Source organism: Ylistrum balloti, unplaced genomic scaffold, assembly GCF_031769215.1.
Source record: "Ylistrum balloti isolate Yb309-2 unplaced genomic scaffold, AGI_CSIRO_Ybal_v1 Utg370290, whole genome shotgun sequence".
Classification (NCBI taxonomy): Eukaryota; Metazoa; Mollusca; class Bivalvia; order Pectinida; family Pectinidae; genus Ylistrum; species Ylistrum balloti.
The window spans coordinates 785,835-806,106 of NW_026782220.1; the positions used below are offsets into that span (position 1 = coordinate 785,835).

At 35.0% G+C, this 20,272-nt stretch overlaps 1 protein-coding gene across 1 annotated transcript; it reads left to right on the top strand.

Annotated features, from left to right (window-relative positions):
- The first annotated feature begins 7,366 nt into the window (after positions 1-7,366).
- Positions 7,367-18,307, top strand: LOC132552971 (uncharacterized). The gene is made up of 7 exons (XM_060217173.1): positions 7,367-7,633; positions 8,627-8,696; positions 9,390-9,440; positions 9,911-10,072; positions 15,383-15,555; positions 17,221-17,343; positions 18,203-18,307. The coding sequence occupies exons 1-7, from the start codon at positions 7,367-7,369 to the stop codon at positions 18,305-18,307; spliced, it is 951 nt and encodes a 316-aa protein (XP_060073156.1).
- The last annotated feature ends 1,965 nt before the right edge of the window (positions 18,308-20,272 follow it).

Genomic DNA, 20,272 nt, shown 5'->3' on the forward strand with positions numbered 1-20,272 from the left:
AAATGATTAGTATCTAGCACGAGGCTCACAAGCAACCAATTTCGCATCAATCAACCACTCTTTCAAGGTATTAGTTTCGGATTTGAAGAGATATCAATTTCGAAATATCCATACTTTTTACATTTGGAACTACAACGTATCAATATCAAATCAGTGTTATTGAACATACTTTCTCTGATACCACACAATATCACAGTTATGTCGATGTCGGTGTTATTGAAACTTCGTTCTCTGATACCACAAAATATCACAGTTATGTCGATGTCGGTGTTATTGAAACTTCGTTCCCTGATACCACACAATATCACAGTTATGTCGATGTCGGTGTTATTGAAACTTCGTTCCCTGATACCACACAATATCACAGTTATGTCGATGTCGGTGTTATTGAAACTTCGTTCTCTGATACCACACAATATCACAGTTATGTCGATGTCGGTGTTATTGAAACTTCGTTCTCTGATACCACACAATATCACAGTTATGTCGATGTCGGTGTTATTGAAACTTCGTTCCCTGATACCACACAATATCACAGTTATGTCGATGTCGGTGTTATTGAAACTTCGTTCCCTGATACCACACAATATCACAGTTATGTCGATGTCGGTGTTATTGAAACTTCGTTCTCTGATAACACACAATATCACGGATGTATTGAAAATTAAATTACTGCAGGAATGAAAAAACGCTTTTAATCTATTTCCATAATTTTGATGCATTAAAGCTTTTTAATAGATCGATCTGGTGTGCAATGATCTTAATTATCAACAAAACAGAGTTGATAATGTAATCAATCTATGTTTTCCCTTCCTTCATGTAATATTCCATAAGAACAAATCGGGCTGACAGAGAAATCCACAAGAGTCGAGGTATCTTAGATAAGGGAATCCCTAACTGTATGGTTGTACATGTACTTTTTAGTGACTGTTAACAAACAAACAAAAAATATCACGCGCTGTGACCTGCATGTATCCATACACTATTGTAACTTTTCTTTGTGTCATTTGAACTATGTTAAGGGTTAATATTTGGTTTGAAGCTAATGGTGGGTGGCAGGTATGATTTCTATATTTTGACATTTTCGCCCCTATATTTTAATAGTGTGTATGTTCCAATTGATGGCCTTGAATATGTGTTTGATATATCGGGATTTTTTGCGACTTGCATTGGTCTTTTTAAAGCCAATTTTAAATCCGAGTCTTTTCGGACAAAAAAAAACCCCAAGCGCCGCTATATTTTGAAATGATTTTTTGTGACGTGTCTATATGAGATGCCAGTTACTGGATCCACTGCATAATATTGTGTTTTGTTGTGTGTCAGGCAAAGCTAGGTTATACAGATAAATTTGACTTTATTAGTTAATAGTCAAATAAATTTAACCAGAAAGAATATTTTCCCTTTCTTTCCATGTATTTGTATTTTATACATATGTTATTCTCAATCTACTTGACGTTGATTTAAAATTACAAGTGTAGACAAAAATCTAAATAGATTAAGCTATGATGCTAGAATAAAAAACATACAAATACTCGGTTCGGTTAGTTTTATTTAATATCAACAAATGCAAAAAACTTTCATTCAAAGGGGGGCAACTCTTATAAATTTATACTCACGAATCATTGTTGATTAACCTCGCGTTCGACACTATTTTCAATTTTTTTTTTTTTTTTTTTTTTTGAAATGAAACTTTAATTTGAAATGTCCTCATATACTAGTGAAACATTTCCAGCAGACAATAACAAGTAATTTCCCCACTTTATTTGATCACTTTTGCCTAATACTTCAGAATGAATTGCAATTAAGACGTCCCGTTGATTACAGCAGTCCATAATAGGGATGATTTACACCGTGTGTTATTAAAGTGTTATACACGGTAGAACATGTCATTGGCATTCCAGAGGCCTACAGCGGTGTAAATTTGATGTTTTTCAATCTTAAAGCTGAATCGTACAAACACTAAACAGTAATTGCAGTTTCATTTATTCTGAACAGATTGCCGTGGCGTGTAATCGAACTTTTAGAGTTCTCGTGATATGCAGCATATTTCCCTTATGTCAGAGTGCAGTGCACGTGATCCGCGATGTTTATCAACGACTACCATTAATTACAGTCAACAACAATTCTACAACGACTGTACTGACACGTCAAGTTTTACTGCGATCTGACACATATCTGACACAAGAATTGACAAACGCCTGACTCCAAATCAGAGACAAGCTTGACTCAAGATCTGACACACGTTTGACACACGAATGACACAAGTTCTGAAACACAATTGACACAAAATTGAGACATATCTGACAAAAGATCTCATACAAGTCTAACACAAGATCTCTCACACATCTGACACAATATCTCCATCACATCTGACACAGGATCTCATATACGCCTGTAACTACACTTGATACAAGTGCCAACACACATCTGATATTACATCTGACACAAGATATCATACAAGTCTGAAACTACATCTAAGACAAGACCTCATATCAATCTGTTACTACATCTGACACAAGATCTGACGGAGGTCTGAAGCTATACATTTGATCTGACACAAGATCTCACAGAGGTCTGAAGCTATACATTTGATCTGACACAAGATCTCACAGAGGTCTGAAGCTATATATTTGATCTGACACAAGATCTTTCACACATGATTGACAAAAGATCTCACAAACATCAGAAACTACACCCGACACAATATCTCACACACGTCTCGTATTACACATCTTACAGGATATCTTACAAATGAAGATATCAACCTCATATAAGGTTGTCAATAGTAGTTTTGGTACACTCCTTAGTATTACTCATTTTCTTTCACAAGAACACAATTAACTCATTTATGATCAAACATGCTTTCATAAAACAGTAGATAGAGAAATACCAAATATACCAAATCATAGTTCTATATTTCTATCTAATCATTATACAGTCACGTACCAAATCATAGCTCTATATCTCTATCTAATCATTATACAGCCACGTACCAAATCATAGTTCTATATCTCTAATCATTATACAGTCACTTACCAAATCATAGTTCTATATTTCTATCTAATCATTATACAGTCACGTACCAAATCATAGTTCTATATCTCTATCTAATCATTATACAGTCACGTACCAAATCATAGTTCTATATCTCTATCTAATCATTATACAGTCACGTACCAAATCATAGTTCTATATCTCTATCTAATCATTATACAGTCACGTACCAAATCATAGTTCTATATCTCTATCTAATCATTATACAGTCACGTACCAAATCATAGTTCTATATCTAATCATTATACAGTCACGTACCAAATCAAGTCACATACCAAATCATAGTTCTATATATCTCTCTCATCATTATACAGTCAAATCATAGTTCTATATCTCTATCTAATCATTATACAGTCACGTCAAATCATATCTCTATCTCTAATCCTTATACAGTCACGTACCAAATCATAGTTCTATATCTCTAATCATTATACAGTCACGTACCAAATCATAGTTCTATATCTCTAATCATTATACAGTCACGTACCAAATCATAGTTCATTATCTCTATCTAATCAATATCTATATCACACACGTACCAAATCATAGTTCTATATCTCATTATCGTACCAAATCATCTATACATCTAATCATTATACAGTCACGTACCAAATCATAGTTCAAATATATCTCTATCTAATCATTATACAGTCACGTACCAAATCATAGTTCTATATCTCTATCTAATCATTATACAGTCACGTACCAAATCATAGTTCTATATCTCTATCTAATCATTATACAGTCACGTACCAAATCATAGTTCTATATCTCTAATCATTATACAGTCACATACCAAATCATAGTTCTATATATCTCTCTCATCATTATACAGTCACGTACCAAATCATAGTTCTATATCTCTATCTAATCATTATACAGTACCAAATCATAGTTCACGTACCAAATCATAGTAATCATTATATACCAAATCATATTCTTCTATTAATCATTATACAGATACTATCTAATCACATTACCAAATCATAGTTCTATATCTCTATCTAATCATTATACAGTCACGTACCAAATCATTTCTATATCTCTAAATCATTATACAGTCACGTACCAAATCATAGTTCTATATCTATCTAATCATTATACAGTCACGTACCAAATCATAGTTCATTATCTCTATCTAATCATTATACAGTCACGTACCAAATCATAGTTCTATATCTCTATCTAATCATTATACAGTCACGTACCAAATCATAGTTCTATATCTCTAATAATTATACAGTCACGTACCAAAACATAGTTCTATATCTCTATCTAATCATTATACAGTTCTATATCTCTATCTAATCATTATCACGTACCAAATCATAGTTCTATATCAAATCATAGTTCTATCTAATCATTATACAGTACCACGTTCTATACCAAATCATAGTTCTATATCTCTAATCATTATACAGTCACGTACCAAATCATAGTTCTATATTTCTATCTAATCATTATACAGTCACGTACCAAATCATAGTTCTATATTTCTATCTAATCATTATACAGTCACGTACCAAATCATAGTCCATCATTATCTATATATCTCTATCTAATCATTATACAGTCACGTACCAAATCATAGTTCTATATCTCTATCTAATCATTATATCATAGTTCTATCACAGTCACGTACCAAATCATAGTTCTATATCTCTATCTAATCATTATACAGTCACGTACCAAATCATAGTTCTATATCTCTAATCATTATACAGCCACGTACCAAATCATAGTTCTATATCTCTATCTAATCATTATACAGTCACGTACCAAATCATAGTTCTATATCTCTATCTAATCATTATACACGTCATAGTTCTATATACTAATCAAATACCAAATCATAGTTCTATATCTCTATCTAATCATTATACAGTCACGTACCAAATCCATCATTATACATCACGTACCAAATCATAGTTCTATATCTCTATCTAATCATTATACAGTCACGTACCAAATCATAGTTCTATATCTCTATCTAATCATTATACAGTCACGTACCAAATCATAGTTCTATATCTCTAATCATTATACAGTCACGTACCAAATCATAGTTCTATATCTCTATCTAATCATTATACAGTCACGTACCAAATCATAGTTCTATATCTCTATCTAATCATTATACAGCCACATACCAAATCATAGTTCTATATCTCTGGTAAATGATGTTCTTGCTATCTGTGGTAATGTCTTTTGTACATAGTTTACAACCCAGATCAAAGATCTACAGACATTGCTCCAATTTTATTTGAGAAACTTTAACACAGAGTTCTTATATAGATTTGACTAGTAAACTTTTCAGTGGTTATCTTATCTTCGAGCTTTTCGAGACAAAACATTTGTTTTACTTATTGCAGAGTCTGTATGTTGTTCATATAACAATCATCGTACATGAGTTGACCATTGGTGTAGTTTGGTAAAAAGCGACAAAATAAGTATTTATGCCCCCGAATCAAAGGATTGGGTCAGATTGTTTTTGTGCTATCATTGTTTTGTTTTAAATTTTTTTCTTGTAAACTATCGCTTTGACCATACCTATCACACCGTAATAAGTAGGGCTTTCATACCTGGCACGCGTGTTCCTTGTGACAAGACCTTTATCAGCTTCGATTTCATACAATCTGTAGACAGATCTCCCATTTTATTTTAGAATCATCACCTTTAACAAGAAAGAACTTTCAGTACATTTGCTACACTAGATATCATCCATCCATATCAGATTTATCTTCTCAATGTTTAGGTCAAAAACCAAAGAGCCATTAACAACACTCGGTTAACAAAATCAAATGACGTGTGTAGTTTTTTACACTTCCCATATAGCCAATTATTCTTCCCTCAGACGTAGATCTTATTTAAAGTTTTATGTTCGTCAGGGAGATCTCATTGAGAAATATTTTATTTCTTTGTGTGATCTAAAGCTGGACGAAATCGATGCTCATTAGTTTGCCTGTTGGTTCCGTTTTGTAGACCTTGTTCTCAGCTGAGAACGTAGCATTACTTGCTTGAATTGACCATGGATGGTTTACATAGCAAATGTTGTCGATGAAGCAGAAGACGCTTACTTTTCCGGAACATCTGGTCTGGTTCTACTTTGTGTTAATATTTTCCCTAGTTTTATGGCATATGAGATGGGATTATGATTATGTTGTTATGTTGGTATTTTCTTGACGTTTTTGCACTGAGAAAACATTGTGTTTTATGATACAACAATACCTAAAAGTCTATTTTTAGAATAGAAATTCTCACAACAAAACCAGTAGAAGATTTGAGGGTGACGTTTCGATGACAACACGGTCATCTTCATCACTTATCATTGTGGAGCGTACTAGCACTGACGCACATAGTGTACGAGATGGCAATGAACTTTTTCGGCTGTACTACAATCCAATGTACGCTAAAACGGAAATAAACAGATCGTGGAAAAATACAAAATTGGTACAATGGATAGTAGTCGATTCGGTTATGCTTTGTTTAACACCTGGTCATAGATGTGCGAGAGATGGCATTGGAATAAATCAAGAAAGGGTCACAGAAGGATTTGAGTGCGCTTATCAAAACCGCAGATACCACTAAACACCTTCAAGATAATCGTGTTGGTGACGTCAACATATCTCAAGCGCCAATGGCAATACACTATTTCAATAGTCCTTTAATCTGTTTTATGAAGTAACTTCCTTTAAAATTACTGATTTGATTGTTGATGTTGAACCACAAGTTTGTAAATTAATCCAGGATAAGTTTATGTTACTCGAAATAGATTTAACCGGAAATAGTTAAATCTAGAACAAACAATGGACCACCCTTGCACAGATTTAAAACTGGATGACAGTGTTTGCTTTTAGGTCATGTCAGATTGGTAACAGATTTTACCGGCAACTATGTTATTGAAGGGATAAGTATTCGTTAATTATTATTTTTGTTAAATCATGATGGAACAGAAATATTCTATAGTATATAAACAAAGTGGCCAGCGAGTAGATTAACTCACTAAACGTCAGTGTTTCGACAGAGATAGTCCGCCGACACCGCGTGACCCACGCGTATCTAAGATAAGGACAACTAATATATACTATAACTGCTGATTTACAAACCAACAGCTGCACAGTCAAGGTACGTTTTAAATGAAAATCTACATATATATCTCGTTTAATGCACTGAAATTGTCGGACAAAATTACAGTTGTATAGAAACTTGCTGAAAATTTCCTATCTGGCTATATCAACACGATTTCTTGCAATTACAGCATGTATTCCCGTTCTTTAACGGTCTCCTTAATTACCTTTCGATTTTGTTTCAGATGAAGACATTTTTTCTATATTCATTGACATGTCTGACAGTGGCGACAGTGAGTGGAACCTTTGAATGTTTCTGTAACTTTTTACATCCGGAGTATTATGTATTACCGTGTCCTGACCTACACCATCGTCCTATTGGTACCATAGATATGCCGGACCATGTCCTGAATCATTTCTACGCTTATGACCTTAATGATCGATATTGCAAGGCCAGATTGTCCGGAGTACAGGCACCACCAGGGTTCGAGCCCATTCTACATTACGGACAGGTAATCAGATATATAGATATGTCACGCGCATCAACCCCAGTAGTAGGAATGGAATATCTCATTGTCTATAACTTTCGTTTTGAAGTTGAAAAAAAAACTTTTTACTGTTTTAGAAAAAATGTTTCGATTTGATGGAACATCCTCCTTTTCTTGTTCTGATAACATTTTTATCAAAGAGATATGATTGGTGGTACAAATACGTTGTTGTGGACTGTACTGAAGCTAATTTCGTGAAAAAAACGCCCGAATCACAAAAAAGAATGTACAGAGGACGAAATCGTAAAAATAATAAAATCTATCAAAAGTCTTTCAATTTCAGTTTCAGATATATTTATTATTTTTTTTTTTAATTTTTAATATAGAACGAAAATGAGGTATCGTTTGTGCAAGCAAAATTAGAAACTAGGACACGACCGATTCTGCTGACCTTGATACTCTCCCACAATAGGAACAGAAACAGCCTTCTATCATTTCTGTTTAGTTATAATATCACTTCCCTCATCCCATGTTTTTTGCATGCCGCAGTTGATTCGATATCCAAAGGTTTATTCCAAATATCATGATTTTCTTGCATGATGTCGATAACTGTCAGACAAACTCGCAAGGCGGTCTCAAGATGTGGAGGTTAACGACAATAAGCAAGATTTTCTTACGGTTGTCATATGATCACATTGGAATTATTTTAATTTTATGTGCGATGTGAAGTTCTCGCTTTAGGTAGTGACATAATATAGTTTGGGTGACCAAACATGGCGTCGTCAATGAAGCAGAAAACGCTTACTCTTCCAGAACGCCTGGTCTTATTATCCTTGTACCTGTTCAGGGGTATCAGTTTATTTTTTTCCTTTTGCTCATTGTTTGACGGAATTTGAGTGTCAATCGAAATTTTGATATCGGAATTTATTGTCCTAGGTGTTTATCTCAATATCACGAACGCTATATTGATATAATGATTTCCTGAATGAAGCAAGCTTGTTATTTTTATTTTTACAGTTAGCTTACCTGAGAGTAGACGCCGGATTCAGAGTAAACAGGTGTACTGGAACGGTAATTTTCAACAGAGGTAAGCAATGTACAAGTACCAAACACAATATACAGGTAGAAAATATAGCATACACAACATACAGGTAGATAATTTATCATACATAACATACAGGTAGATAATATATCATACATAACATACAGGTAGATAATATATCATACATAACATACAGGTAGATAATATATCATACACAACATACAGGTAGATAATATATCATACACAACATACAGGTAGATAATATAACATACATTACATACAGGTAGATAATATATCATACACAACATACAGGTAGATAATATATCATACATAACATACAGGTAGATAATATATCATACACATCATACAGGTAGATAATATATCATACACAACATACAGGTAGATAATATATCATACACAACATACAGGTAGATAATATATCATACACATCATACAGGTAGATAATATATCATACACAACATACAGGTAGATAATTTATCATACACAACATACAGGTAGAAAATATAGCATACATAACATAACACAAGATGAAAAAAAATGTTGTCTATATTTGTATGACATCATAAATAAAGCTTGTATTTATGATGCGACATATATGTATTTGTTTGACGTATAAATATACAATTCGAAAAACAACTGTGTACCGTGAAATTTCACTAAATATCGTTTTTGTATCATGCTGGTGATTTTTCTTTACTTCATATCTTATTGTTTCAGGACATCTCAACATGTCCAGCAGTTGTCAGCATAATATCATGGGACCAATAGGTAAGTATTAAAGCGACACGGTTTGTGAGACTTTGTAGCATTATTTTATACAATGCCCAGTAGTTTGTAGGTATTAAAGCGACACCGTTTGTAGGAGTTTTTATCATTACTGTATACAATGTCCAGTAGTTGGTAGGTATTAAAGCGACAAGGTTTGTAAAACTTTGTATCATTATTGTATACCTTGTCTAATATTTGGTAGGTATTAAACAACGCGGTTTGTGAGACTTTTATCATCATAAAGATAACTTTATGATAGTGCATAGCACACGAGTAAACTGCACCTTTCAATACAAATTTAGAATTAAATTAAACAAAAAAACAAAACAAAAATACAGAATGAAAATATATTTATATCGGACATATTTGTCTGCTCGTCCAGATTATTTTTCATCCTTCGATGACTATCGTTCCTATTTTTATCAACATGTTTTGAGCAAATGAGTTTTAAAATATTATACTGTTTGTAGGTTTAGTGAACCAAGGTCCCACCACACCACTTGCTACATCACCAAAACCCGTGCAAACAACAGCAGCTCCAGTGCAACACCATCCGGGACAATGGCACACGTTTGCTCCGCCTGTGGTCACTACCCAGAAACCATCTGCCCATTGGATACCACTCGTAGGAGGTGAGTTTACCAGGTATAACATTGAACACTACGTTCATATACTGCAGAGCTGCTAATTTTTGTGAGTCAATATTTTCGCGTTTTATTTTAAAACGATCGAATTATATTTCAACGAATTAAAATCTCGCGATCTTGATGTAAACGGCCATCTATAGATACATGCCTCATGATTTCGTGGGTGATATTTTCGTGATCATTTCAGTGTACCGCGAAATAACGAAAACATCATTTACAAAAATAACGGGCAATACAGTAACATATAATCATTAGATTGGTGAGTATGTACCATCTTTTGAAAAACATGTGTTGTAGCATGTTCTTAGTGGATCTGTTAAAACATCGTTCCTGGAGGCTCCACCAGGTACCTTTTTTCTGGTACTCGCAAAAATGCTCTAGAGCTCCATCTTATTATAAATCACGGTTTAATGAAGATTTCTGCCAACAAAAACTCAAAGAAATACGCCACAGTGTACCGAGAAAGGGTATTTCACTAGATATAACTGGGACAGAGTGTCACTGTCTGATAGAACTCCTGTGTGATAAGACAAGTATCCCACTTAATTGATCTGGGAATACCGCAGTCTTACCTGGGTCTGTTCCTTGACCAGGGACATCCCAATCTGAGTGTAAGAGTCAGCACGAGGATGTAGACGAACAAGACCCATGTTTAATTTCCTTTCTTGCATACTTCAAAAATTAGCCAATTGTAGGTTGTGGAATTTATTCATGACGTCATCGTCAATGTCGCATGAAATGTACGTCGAAATGGATGACGTAATTAATGCGTGACATTGTTACGCTACATAAAATATGACGTTAAACTATTGTGAGAAGCATTAAAGGTGTAACAGCTGTTTTTCCGTACCTTGTGTGAGACTGATAAAAAATCTTTTATGTTTGTCGGGTGTTTGACAGCTTGATAATCTTCCCTGTGGGTTGAGATTTCACCCTAAATGGGGTGAATGGTTATTTTTCTCTTACCCTGTTTTCCTTGTCCGAGTCCAAGATGAAGTATATTGATTGTAAACAAAAACATGTGGATGGCGTATGAACATTGATGATTCCGCAGACGTTTCATGCATTTTGATTAAATCTTACATGGATATAATTCTAGTGTGCATATCAATAAGACGTCAAACCTGATACTACTGATATTTCATAGATATATTTTTATAACAAGTTGTGGATTATCATGAGTTTCAATCTTGATGATAACACAAGATTTTCAGTTTTGAGGACAACACAAGATTTCAGTAGCAGACGAACTAGTGTATGTGAATGACCTCATACAAGTAGTTCCACTTCCGGGTCACGGCAGTGACGTCACTTAAATTGTTTTCAGAGCACTTGCAGCTTGTCTCGAACCTAGGGTGAGGCAGGAATAAGGATTATCAAAGCAGACATAACTGAGAAACGGTACCCCAACTGACCAAACCTAAAAAGTGCATCCAATGTGATAAAAAAAAGTTATCCTACATGTAACCACCTGACAACTTGAAAGGGTAGTCTACCTATTGGAACAGAAAAATGATAGCCAAGTTGACATCTTAAAATGGACTATCCTTCTTATTAGAACGTAAAGAATATTCCACCTGACAACTTACAAAAATTAAATGAAAATGGTATAGCGAAAGTTTATCCGCAAAAGTTATTACATTTGTGAATGTTAGTTTAGCCATGGAACTTGGTATAGTGGAGGTTGGTAAAGCGAAATAAGCAGAGTCGTGAAAATTAGTCTAGCCGCCAAAATGATTATAGGTACGAATGTTTGTAGAGTGACGATAAGTCTAGCCACCGAAATGATTATAGGTACGAATGTTTGTAGAGTGACGACAAGTCTAGCCGCCGAAATGATTATAGGTACGAATGTTTGTAGAGTGACGACAAGTCTAGCCACCGAAAGGATTGTAGGTACGAATGTTTGTAGAGTGACGACAAGTCTAGCCGCCGAAATGATTATAGGTACGAATGTTTGTAGAGTGACGACAAGTCAAGCCGCCGAAATGATTATAGGTACGAGTGTTTGTAGAGTGACGATAAGTCTAGCCGCGACAGTTATAACAGCTGCGAAAGTTGGTAAAACATGGAAAGTTAGTATAGCCGTGAAAGTTGAAATACTCGGGAACGTTGGTATAGCGAAAGTTATTATAGCCGTGAAAGTTGAAATACTCATAGCCAGGAAAACTAGGCTAGCCAACAAAGTAAGTATAGTCTCTATGGTTAGTATAGCCACGAAAGTTGGTAAAGTGAAAATTTTTATAGCTGAGACTGTTAGTAAAGCTGTGACAGTTGGAGTAGCTGCGAACATTGGCAAAGTGAAAATTAGTATAGCCGTGAATATTATTGTAACCTTTAAAACACTGACTTTCGCAGCTTTAATAACTTTCACTTGTATATTTAGTTTAGTTGTGTCAACTCTTTTACCAACTTTTTTTAGTATAGCCACGAAAGTTGGTTAATGAAAGTTAGTATTGACGCGAAAATTGGTTTACCTCCCGAAGTTAGCATAACCTCGAAGGTTGGTGTAGCTGCGAAAGCCGCGATTGTTGGTACATTTGTATAGCCGCAAAAATAGTCTAGCCACCAAAGTTAGTATAGCCGCGAACGTTTGTGTAGCTACAAAAGTTGTCATAGACACAAACGTTGGTATACACGTTATGAAAGCAAAAGTGTGTGCAGAAGCATAAATTTATAAAGACGCTAATATTAATCCAGAAGCACTTGGTTTACAGTGACATATTGCTACTAAATGCACCCCATATGCTCGTGTTTCACTCCCGATTTGCACTCGTCAGACCTCTTGAACACTTTTATCGGTCGATAAGTTTTATTCTAGGCGAATGTGCTTGATGTTTAGATATATCGAGTACAGCACGGAAACCCAGTGACGTTATATCTGTACTGTACATTTCATTTGTAAATACTTGGCGATCTCTATTTCAGAACAAACTTTTAGATATTGATTCTGTACATCTTTATACATTACATGACAACCCAGTCATAAGTACAATAACACCGAATTTCACCACACGTATGATAGCACCTAGCAGACAGTAGTTGCTTGAAGATCAACATAAGTACCATGGTGACGTCATAACTTTGTTGCGTCATATACATTGTGACGTCACCAAAGAAAGAAATATAAAATGAGAATAGCGCCATTTTATATGTTTTTATTTATTTATTTATATGATAATACTAAGACCGGTACAAAATAATTAAAATATCCGCAGATTCATTATATTAGCCTCTTTCAAATTACCAAAAGTTATAGTAATCCTCTTTACTTTTCGAGGAAAATACATTCTGGCTGCTTGTTTCGGAGCCTTCAGGAATTTATTCAGGAAATTTCCAGAACATTTCACTACACAGTACTGCAATGTACAAAATGTCGGAAAACTGGAAAAATCTGACTCTACCTTCTATGGGTAGATATGGACGCAACAGGCGTAATCTTTGCCTTATTTTGCCCAAAAACAGATGAAATATGGACTTACTATGTCAAAGATTTATCAATAACAACACCAAGTCATTTATCTCTTACAACCTGTTCCAGAGATTCATTACACGAAGTAAGATTTAAGGTTAAACGATTTCTACTTTACTTCTGTTTAGAAGCTATACACGTGCATTTTGTTTTGTTTGTTTTTTCGTTTTGTTGTGCTTTGTTTTTGTTTGTTTGGGGTTTTTTTTATCATTTACAACATATCATGTACATATATGAACATTGTTTAAATCAGATTGCCATTTGCTTTATGAAAACCAGAAATAGCAAAGGACCTAAAATTGATCCTTACACCATGTGTAACTTTACATGTTTGACGTGTGACAAGCCGCGGAAGCTAATGGGTCCAATTGTCAAGATGAGGCTAAAACCACAATATGAAGCTCAGGTTAATTTTGTAAAGAGGGAAATTATCAAGTAAAACAGTCTTCAGTATAACATTAAGTGTATAGCTAAGAGATCGGTATGAACAATTTTCAACGGCTTAGTACTTTTTTTGAAAAGAAGCCGTGTAACATTATTCAGCAGTGGAGTAAGTTTACTGGCAATCTCAAAAAAGTATTTATTAAATTAATTTGTGTTATCATTATTTTTTTCATTATAGAATAAATCATCACATCACATTCTAACAACAAATTCCTGGCTATTTAAAGCAAAACTAGTTGACAGTCCTTTGTGTAATCTGTACAATTCTGAAAGAGAATCAATAACCCATCATCTATGAGAATGCCAAGAAGTCCAAAATTTTTTACAAGCTCTGGAGACACTTACTGATGCATTATTTATACCTTTTTCTATCAACAAACAGTCTTTTTTGTTTGGAATAATAAACAATAGTCCCAGTTTTAGAGTGGATAATGAAACAATTTTAATTATCAAACACTATATATACAAAACTAGATGTCTGCATAATTCTTTAAACATCTGTTCTCTTGTTAAAATCATAAAGGACCACTTTTCTATACAAAAATACATTTCTAACAACAAAAATGAGACATATAAGCTAAAATTCACAAATGAATGGAAAAAATGGGAAAATTTTATCAAACTTGATATATAATATATGTGCTATATCTTCTTATTCATTAGTATACGTCTCGACAGAGCTGACTGATCATATTATCTTATTTACCTAAATCAAGTTAAATCAACATCCAATCCTTGTGTCTGTCTGTTTGTCTGTTTTTTGTTGTTGTCTCTGCGTCTGTGCGTAAACTGTCTGTCTGTTTGTCTGTTCTTGTTGCTGTATGTTTGTGTGTCTGTTTTTGTCTGTGCGTAAACTGTCTGTCTGCTTGTCTGTTCTTGTTGCTGTCTGTCTGTTCCAGGTCTGCCCATCTGTTTTCCCCCTCCCTTTAGTGATGAGCAGTAGGTATGAGAGCAATGTATATATGTATGTATGTGAATAAATAATGTGTATGTTATAATTGTTTGTGAATATTAAGTAAAATGAGAATTTCTTCTGGATGACTGTCGTTACGAATGATGTTGATCTGATAATGGCATTATACATGTGTGCATGAAGCTGATGACTGTTGTATGTGATAGACAATATAATAATCAAGATAATGGCAATGATTATAGTGAGGAGTGTAGGTGATAATTGAAGATAATAAAAATAGTAACTAATTTGAATGTGTGTTTGTGCAGGTCTGGGTGTGACGGTGTGTATGTGTGTGTGAGGGAGGATGTGTGTGTGAATGTCTCTTCTTTTTCTTTGTGTTATATTTTGCATCAAATTCAGAAAAATAAACAATTACAAAAAAAAAAAGAATAAATCACCAAAATGTTTTTCTTTTCCCTTCTAGTTACTCCATCCGGATGTAGAAAGAACGATGTCGATGTTGCCGTGCAGGGAGGGAAATCTATATACCACTCAGACGCAAGGTCTTGTGGGAACAGTGCAGCGTCTTTCGACGAATCCGTCCCTCTCGCATTCTGTAATATTAAAGAAGTGTCACACTGGACAATGTACCTACAGGTAATACTTCGTTAGAGACTAGACCTTGTAATTTCAACAACCCTAGTATAATGTGTCTTACTTCTCAATCAACCCTAGGATAATGTGTCTTATTTCTCAATCAACCCTAGTTTAACATGTCTTACTCCTCAATGAACCCTAGTATAATGTGTCTTACTCCTCAATCAACCCTAGTATAACGTGTCTTACTCCTCAATCAACCCTAGTATAACGTGTCTTACTCCTCAATCAACCCTAGTATAACGTGTCTTACTTCTCAATCAACCCTAGTATAACGTGTCTTACTCCTCAATCAACCCTGGTATAATGTGTCTTACTTCTCAATCAACCCTAGTATAACGTGTCTTACTCCTCAATCAACCCTAGTATAACGTGTCTTTCTTCTCAATCAACCCTAGTATAACGTGTCTTACTCCTCAATCAACCCTAGTATAACGTGTCTTACTCCTCAATCAACCCTAGTATAACGTGTCTTACTCCTCAATCAACCCTAGTATAACGTGTCTTACTCCTCAATCAACCCTAGTATAACGTGTCTTACTTCTCAATCAACCCTAGTATAACGTGTCTTACTCCTCAATCAACCCTAGTATAACGTGTCTTACTTCTCAATCAACCCTAGTATAACGTGTCTTACTTCTCAATCAACCCTAGTATAACGTGTCTTACTTCTCAATCAACCCTAGTATAACGTGTCTTACTTCTCAATCAACCCTAGTATAACGTGTCTTACTCCTCAATCAACCCTAGTATAATGTGTCTTACTTCTCAATCAACCCTAGTATAACGTGTCTTACTCCTCAATCAACCCTAGTATAACGTGTCTTTCTTCTCAATCAACCCTAGTATAACGTGTCTTACTCCTCAATCAACCCTAGTATAACGTGTCTTACTCCTCAATCAACCCTAGTATAACGTGTCTTACTCCTCAATCAACCCTAGTATAATGTGTCTTACTCCTCAATCAACCCTAGTATAATGTGTCTTACTTCTCAATCAACCCTAGTATAACGTGTCTTACTCCTCAATCAACCCTAGTATAACGTGTCTTACTTCTCAATCAACCCTAGTATAACGTGTCTTACTCCTCAATCAACCCTAGTATAACGTGTCTTACTTCTCAATCAACCCTAGTATAACGTGTCTTACTTCTCAATCAACCCTAGTATAACGTGTCTTACTTCTCAATCAACCCTAGTATAACGTGTCTTACTCCTCAATCAACACTAGTATAACGCGTCTTACTCCTCAATCAACCCTAGTATAACGTGTCTTACTCCTCAATCAACCCTAGTATAACGTGTCTTACTCCTCAATCAACCCTAGTATAACGTGCCACAGTTTTCCATCCAATCACGTATGCGTGTAATGTTTCTGAGTTTAAATTTCATTTTCAAAATATCATAAGTAGAGTGTGTTTTACTTCACAAATCCTGGAATGATAAATAAGATTGATCTTCTGTACATACAAGAACGATTTCCTTATAATTAGACAGACTTCGTGTTCCAAAGGCAAACGGTATGTTTAAGTTACGGACAATTATATAGAGTAATACTGATTACTGGTTAAAGTTTCTATACAAACACATGAGATATTTCTCAATATTTCACAGCCAAAGATATGATATTTGTGAATTTCGATATGTAATTTTTATGTTCCACCAGGTACGGTCAAACTGTGCCCAGTTAGCCTCTTATCATCCAGTCTCTGTATTTGTGAACGGGAATTTGCAAGCCGGAAGCGGAAGTGGAATATTTTTAGGATGCACAAGTTCCGGTGGTTTTAAGGTACGTGAATACATCATAAATCAATAACTGGTTTGGTTTTGTGTATATAAATAAAAATAATATTGGTGTACTAAAGTGTCACTGATGTAGATAAACAGGCTTTTTTTTAATTAGTGACGTCATCATGATACCTAGCCAATCATTGACTCTGATCGCTTTATCGTAAAGACCCGAATCACAGCGGAGACAAAATAAAAGCAGGTGTCCTAGTATATCCACCTGTAAAACACTTGTCCCAATATCCTAGGAGCATGCCTGTAAAACATGTCGTTTTGTAGAAAAAAAGAGAAGTTTCTTTTAAATAATAAATATCTTAAGAATTTGTCCGCAGCCGAAACCAATTCCAAGTCAGATTCCAATATTTCAGTAAAACGACAAAAATTCCTATCTGAAACATGGGACTTTGAGCATTCTGATGTTAGGATTATTGCAGTCTCTATTCTCCTCCAGCCTGTTTAATCAAACTCCACAGATTAGCAAAAAGCTCTTTGATGTTGATGTTTTAACCTAGAGTAAGACAATTACTGTAAATCACTTAAATTTCGCGTAGGATTCATTTTCGCGTTAATACACAAAGAGAATCAATCGCGAAATCAAATTCCTCGCGATAATTTGAACGAAAATAAATCATGTTGATCCTGTTACCGATGTCAGAGTCTTGAAAAGTCGTTGTTCTTTAAAATATCAACATTCGTGAATTCAAAATAATTTCTTTATCAGCGTTTGAGAAATAATGTATTCGCGAATATGTCTGAACAGATAAGTTCGCGAATTAAAATATTATCGAAATCTAAGTGTCTTACAGTATATAGTTAAAAGCCTTATCACAGCTATTCGCACATACCTTTTCTTCCTGCAGCTTGCCCGGCAGACCTGCGCCAGCGGTAAGATGGAGGTTGTGGAGATCAACCCTGGTGGTACAGGAGTATTTGACAATGTCGATAACTATTACGTCATCCAGTGAGCTATGTACCAACCTCTTTAAGTTAGAATGGAATAAAGTGGGTCATTCAATCTATTTCTCTTGGATATTTTTTCATCCACAAATAGATATCTTCTAAACAAACTTGTTACCAGAAAAATCGCACAGGTGATATTACAACGGCACGATTTGACCCTGTACTTTTAAGTCCACTAGTAGTGACCACGTGACCCCCAGCATGTATGTATTATCAACATTCAGCTAACAAAACTGTATAAAGTCGATAGGAAAAGAAATTTACAATAGTGTTATACTTTTTATAACGACTGTCCAAAAAGGCGTTAAAAAGTCTAGAAAACTGCACTACTCTTGAATCAATGGTTAGACATTTTTGATCCTGTGCATTGTTTTTTGTCTGAGATAGCCTCTCGTATGTTCAATTCGGTCCATGTCTGGTGGTATTGCAAACCACGGGAATGTCTCTAGCACTTCTTGTTGAAGAAAGTCTTACACTAGGCGGGTTCTGTGTGGTTTGGCATTTTCATCCATCTGGCTATCGAAATGCGGAACACCGTATATCTTCCATAAAGGGCATGCAAGCAAAGTTTAGACAAAAAAAACACTACGACGCCACCACCAATACCAAATAATGTCGTGCCAGTTTCTTTGTCTCAAAAACACGCACCCTGCCGTCCATTGGAATAAGTAAAACCTAAGACCTAATATTCTAAAACTGGTGGTCACGTGCCCATTGAAATCTTGCTTGTTTTTCCTTCTTGTCTATAGCGGACTTGTCTGATGAAAGCAAAGTCACCTACCTTTCAAACGTTTGTTGACGACGTTCCACTGTCCTCTGAGCCTGTTGACAGTGGTGAATGGCGATCGCCTTGTCAGTCTACATAGATGTATATAAAGTCTATTTTGTTGTCTTTAGAGGTCTGCCATACCGGGGATGCTTGTCAACATGCCCGGTTTTGTTCAGGTGCTGCATTAACTGTGAAATAACAGATAGTATTTTTGAAATGACATTGGTTTACCAGTGATCCACGTATAAACGAAGCTTTAGACTATATATGCTAAACCAAAGTTTTGTTTTGTTAGAGTATCGGGTACAACAGTTTCATCCGAGTTAGTGTACAGCTGGGATTATCGCTTGGTGGCCTACCTCACTAAACACGAAAGGAGATATTGCAATGAGTACGACAAGGTTTATTCTGACTGAAATTTCCATACTGAAATTAATGACAAGGATATATTTATAAATATATAGAAAGGTAACGAACTTCCGACATGTTCTAGCGAACGTGTAACGAAGTATCTTCCGACCTCGCCAAATCAGGCAATGTCAGCAAGTCAATTCATTACTTTGTATACCGTTACAAATCTCATTCATGGTTCATCGTTAAAAAGAAAACTCCTGTTTTTATTTGCATGCGTGTCATATTGATACCTGGAGCAGTTTTGGAAATATCTGCCAAAAACGACATAACCTTATCACTCGGCATATCGGAGGTTTGGAACCTTTCACTAGTCACATTTCTGGACATATAGCTACACAAAATGAACTCATATTCCACCATACATTTATATATTTAACGGGCTTGTGTGTCCCCAAACATGGTCCGTCCGTCTGACTTTGATCACTTCCACACACCGCGTGTAAAGAGCTAACGTTGACCAAAACAAAAATTCTTGGTTGGCGTGTGCGTGCAAGTAAAAACTAATTTTTGAAAAAAACAATATTCAGAACAATCAGGAATACCCAAGAACAAACGAAGAAGAAGACAAAGGACAAGTGACCAGGTATCTTGTGGCCAGTATTTGACCAGGATTACAATACTTAGCTAATTTGATCTTTAGAAATATCACCTGAGCAATGAGTGAATTGCAAATAGTGTAAAACTTTATGAAGCCCTTCATAATGATAATGATTTTATCCGATAGGACCAGAACACCATTTGTTGAATATTGAGTTATATTTTGTTATTTCATTAATTAAGAACAAAT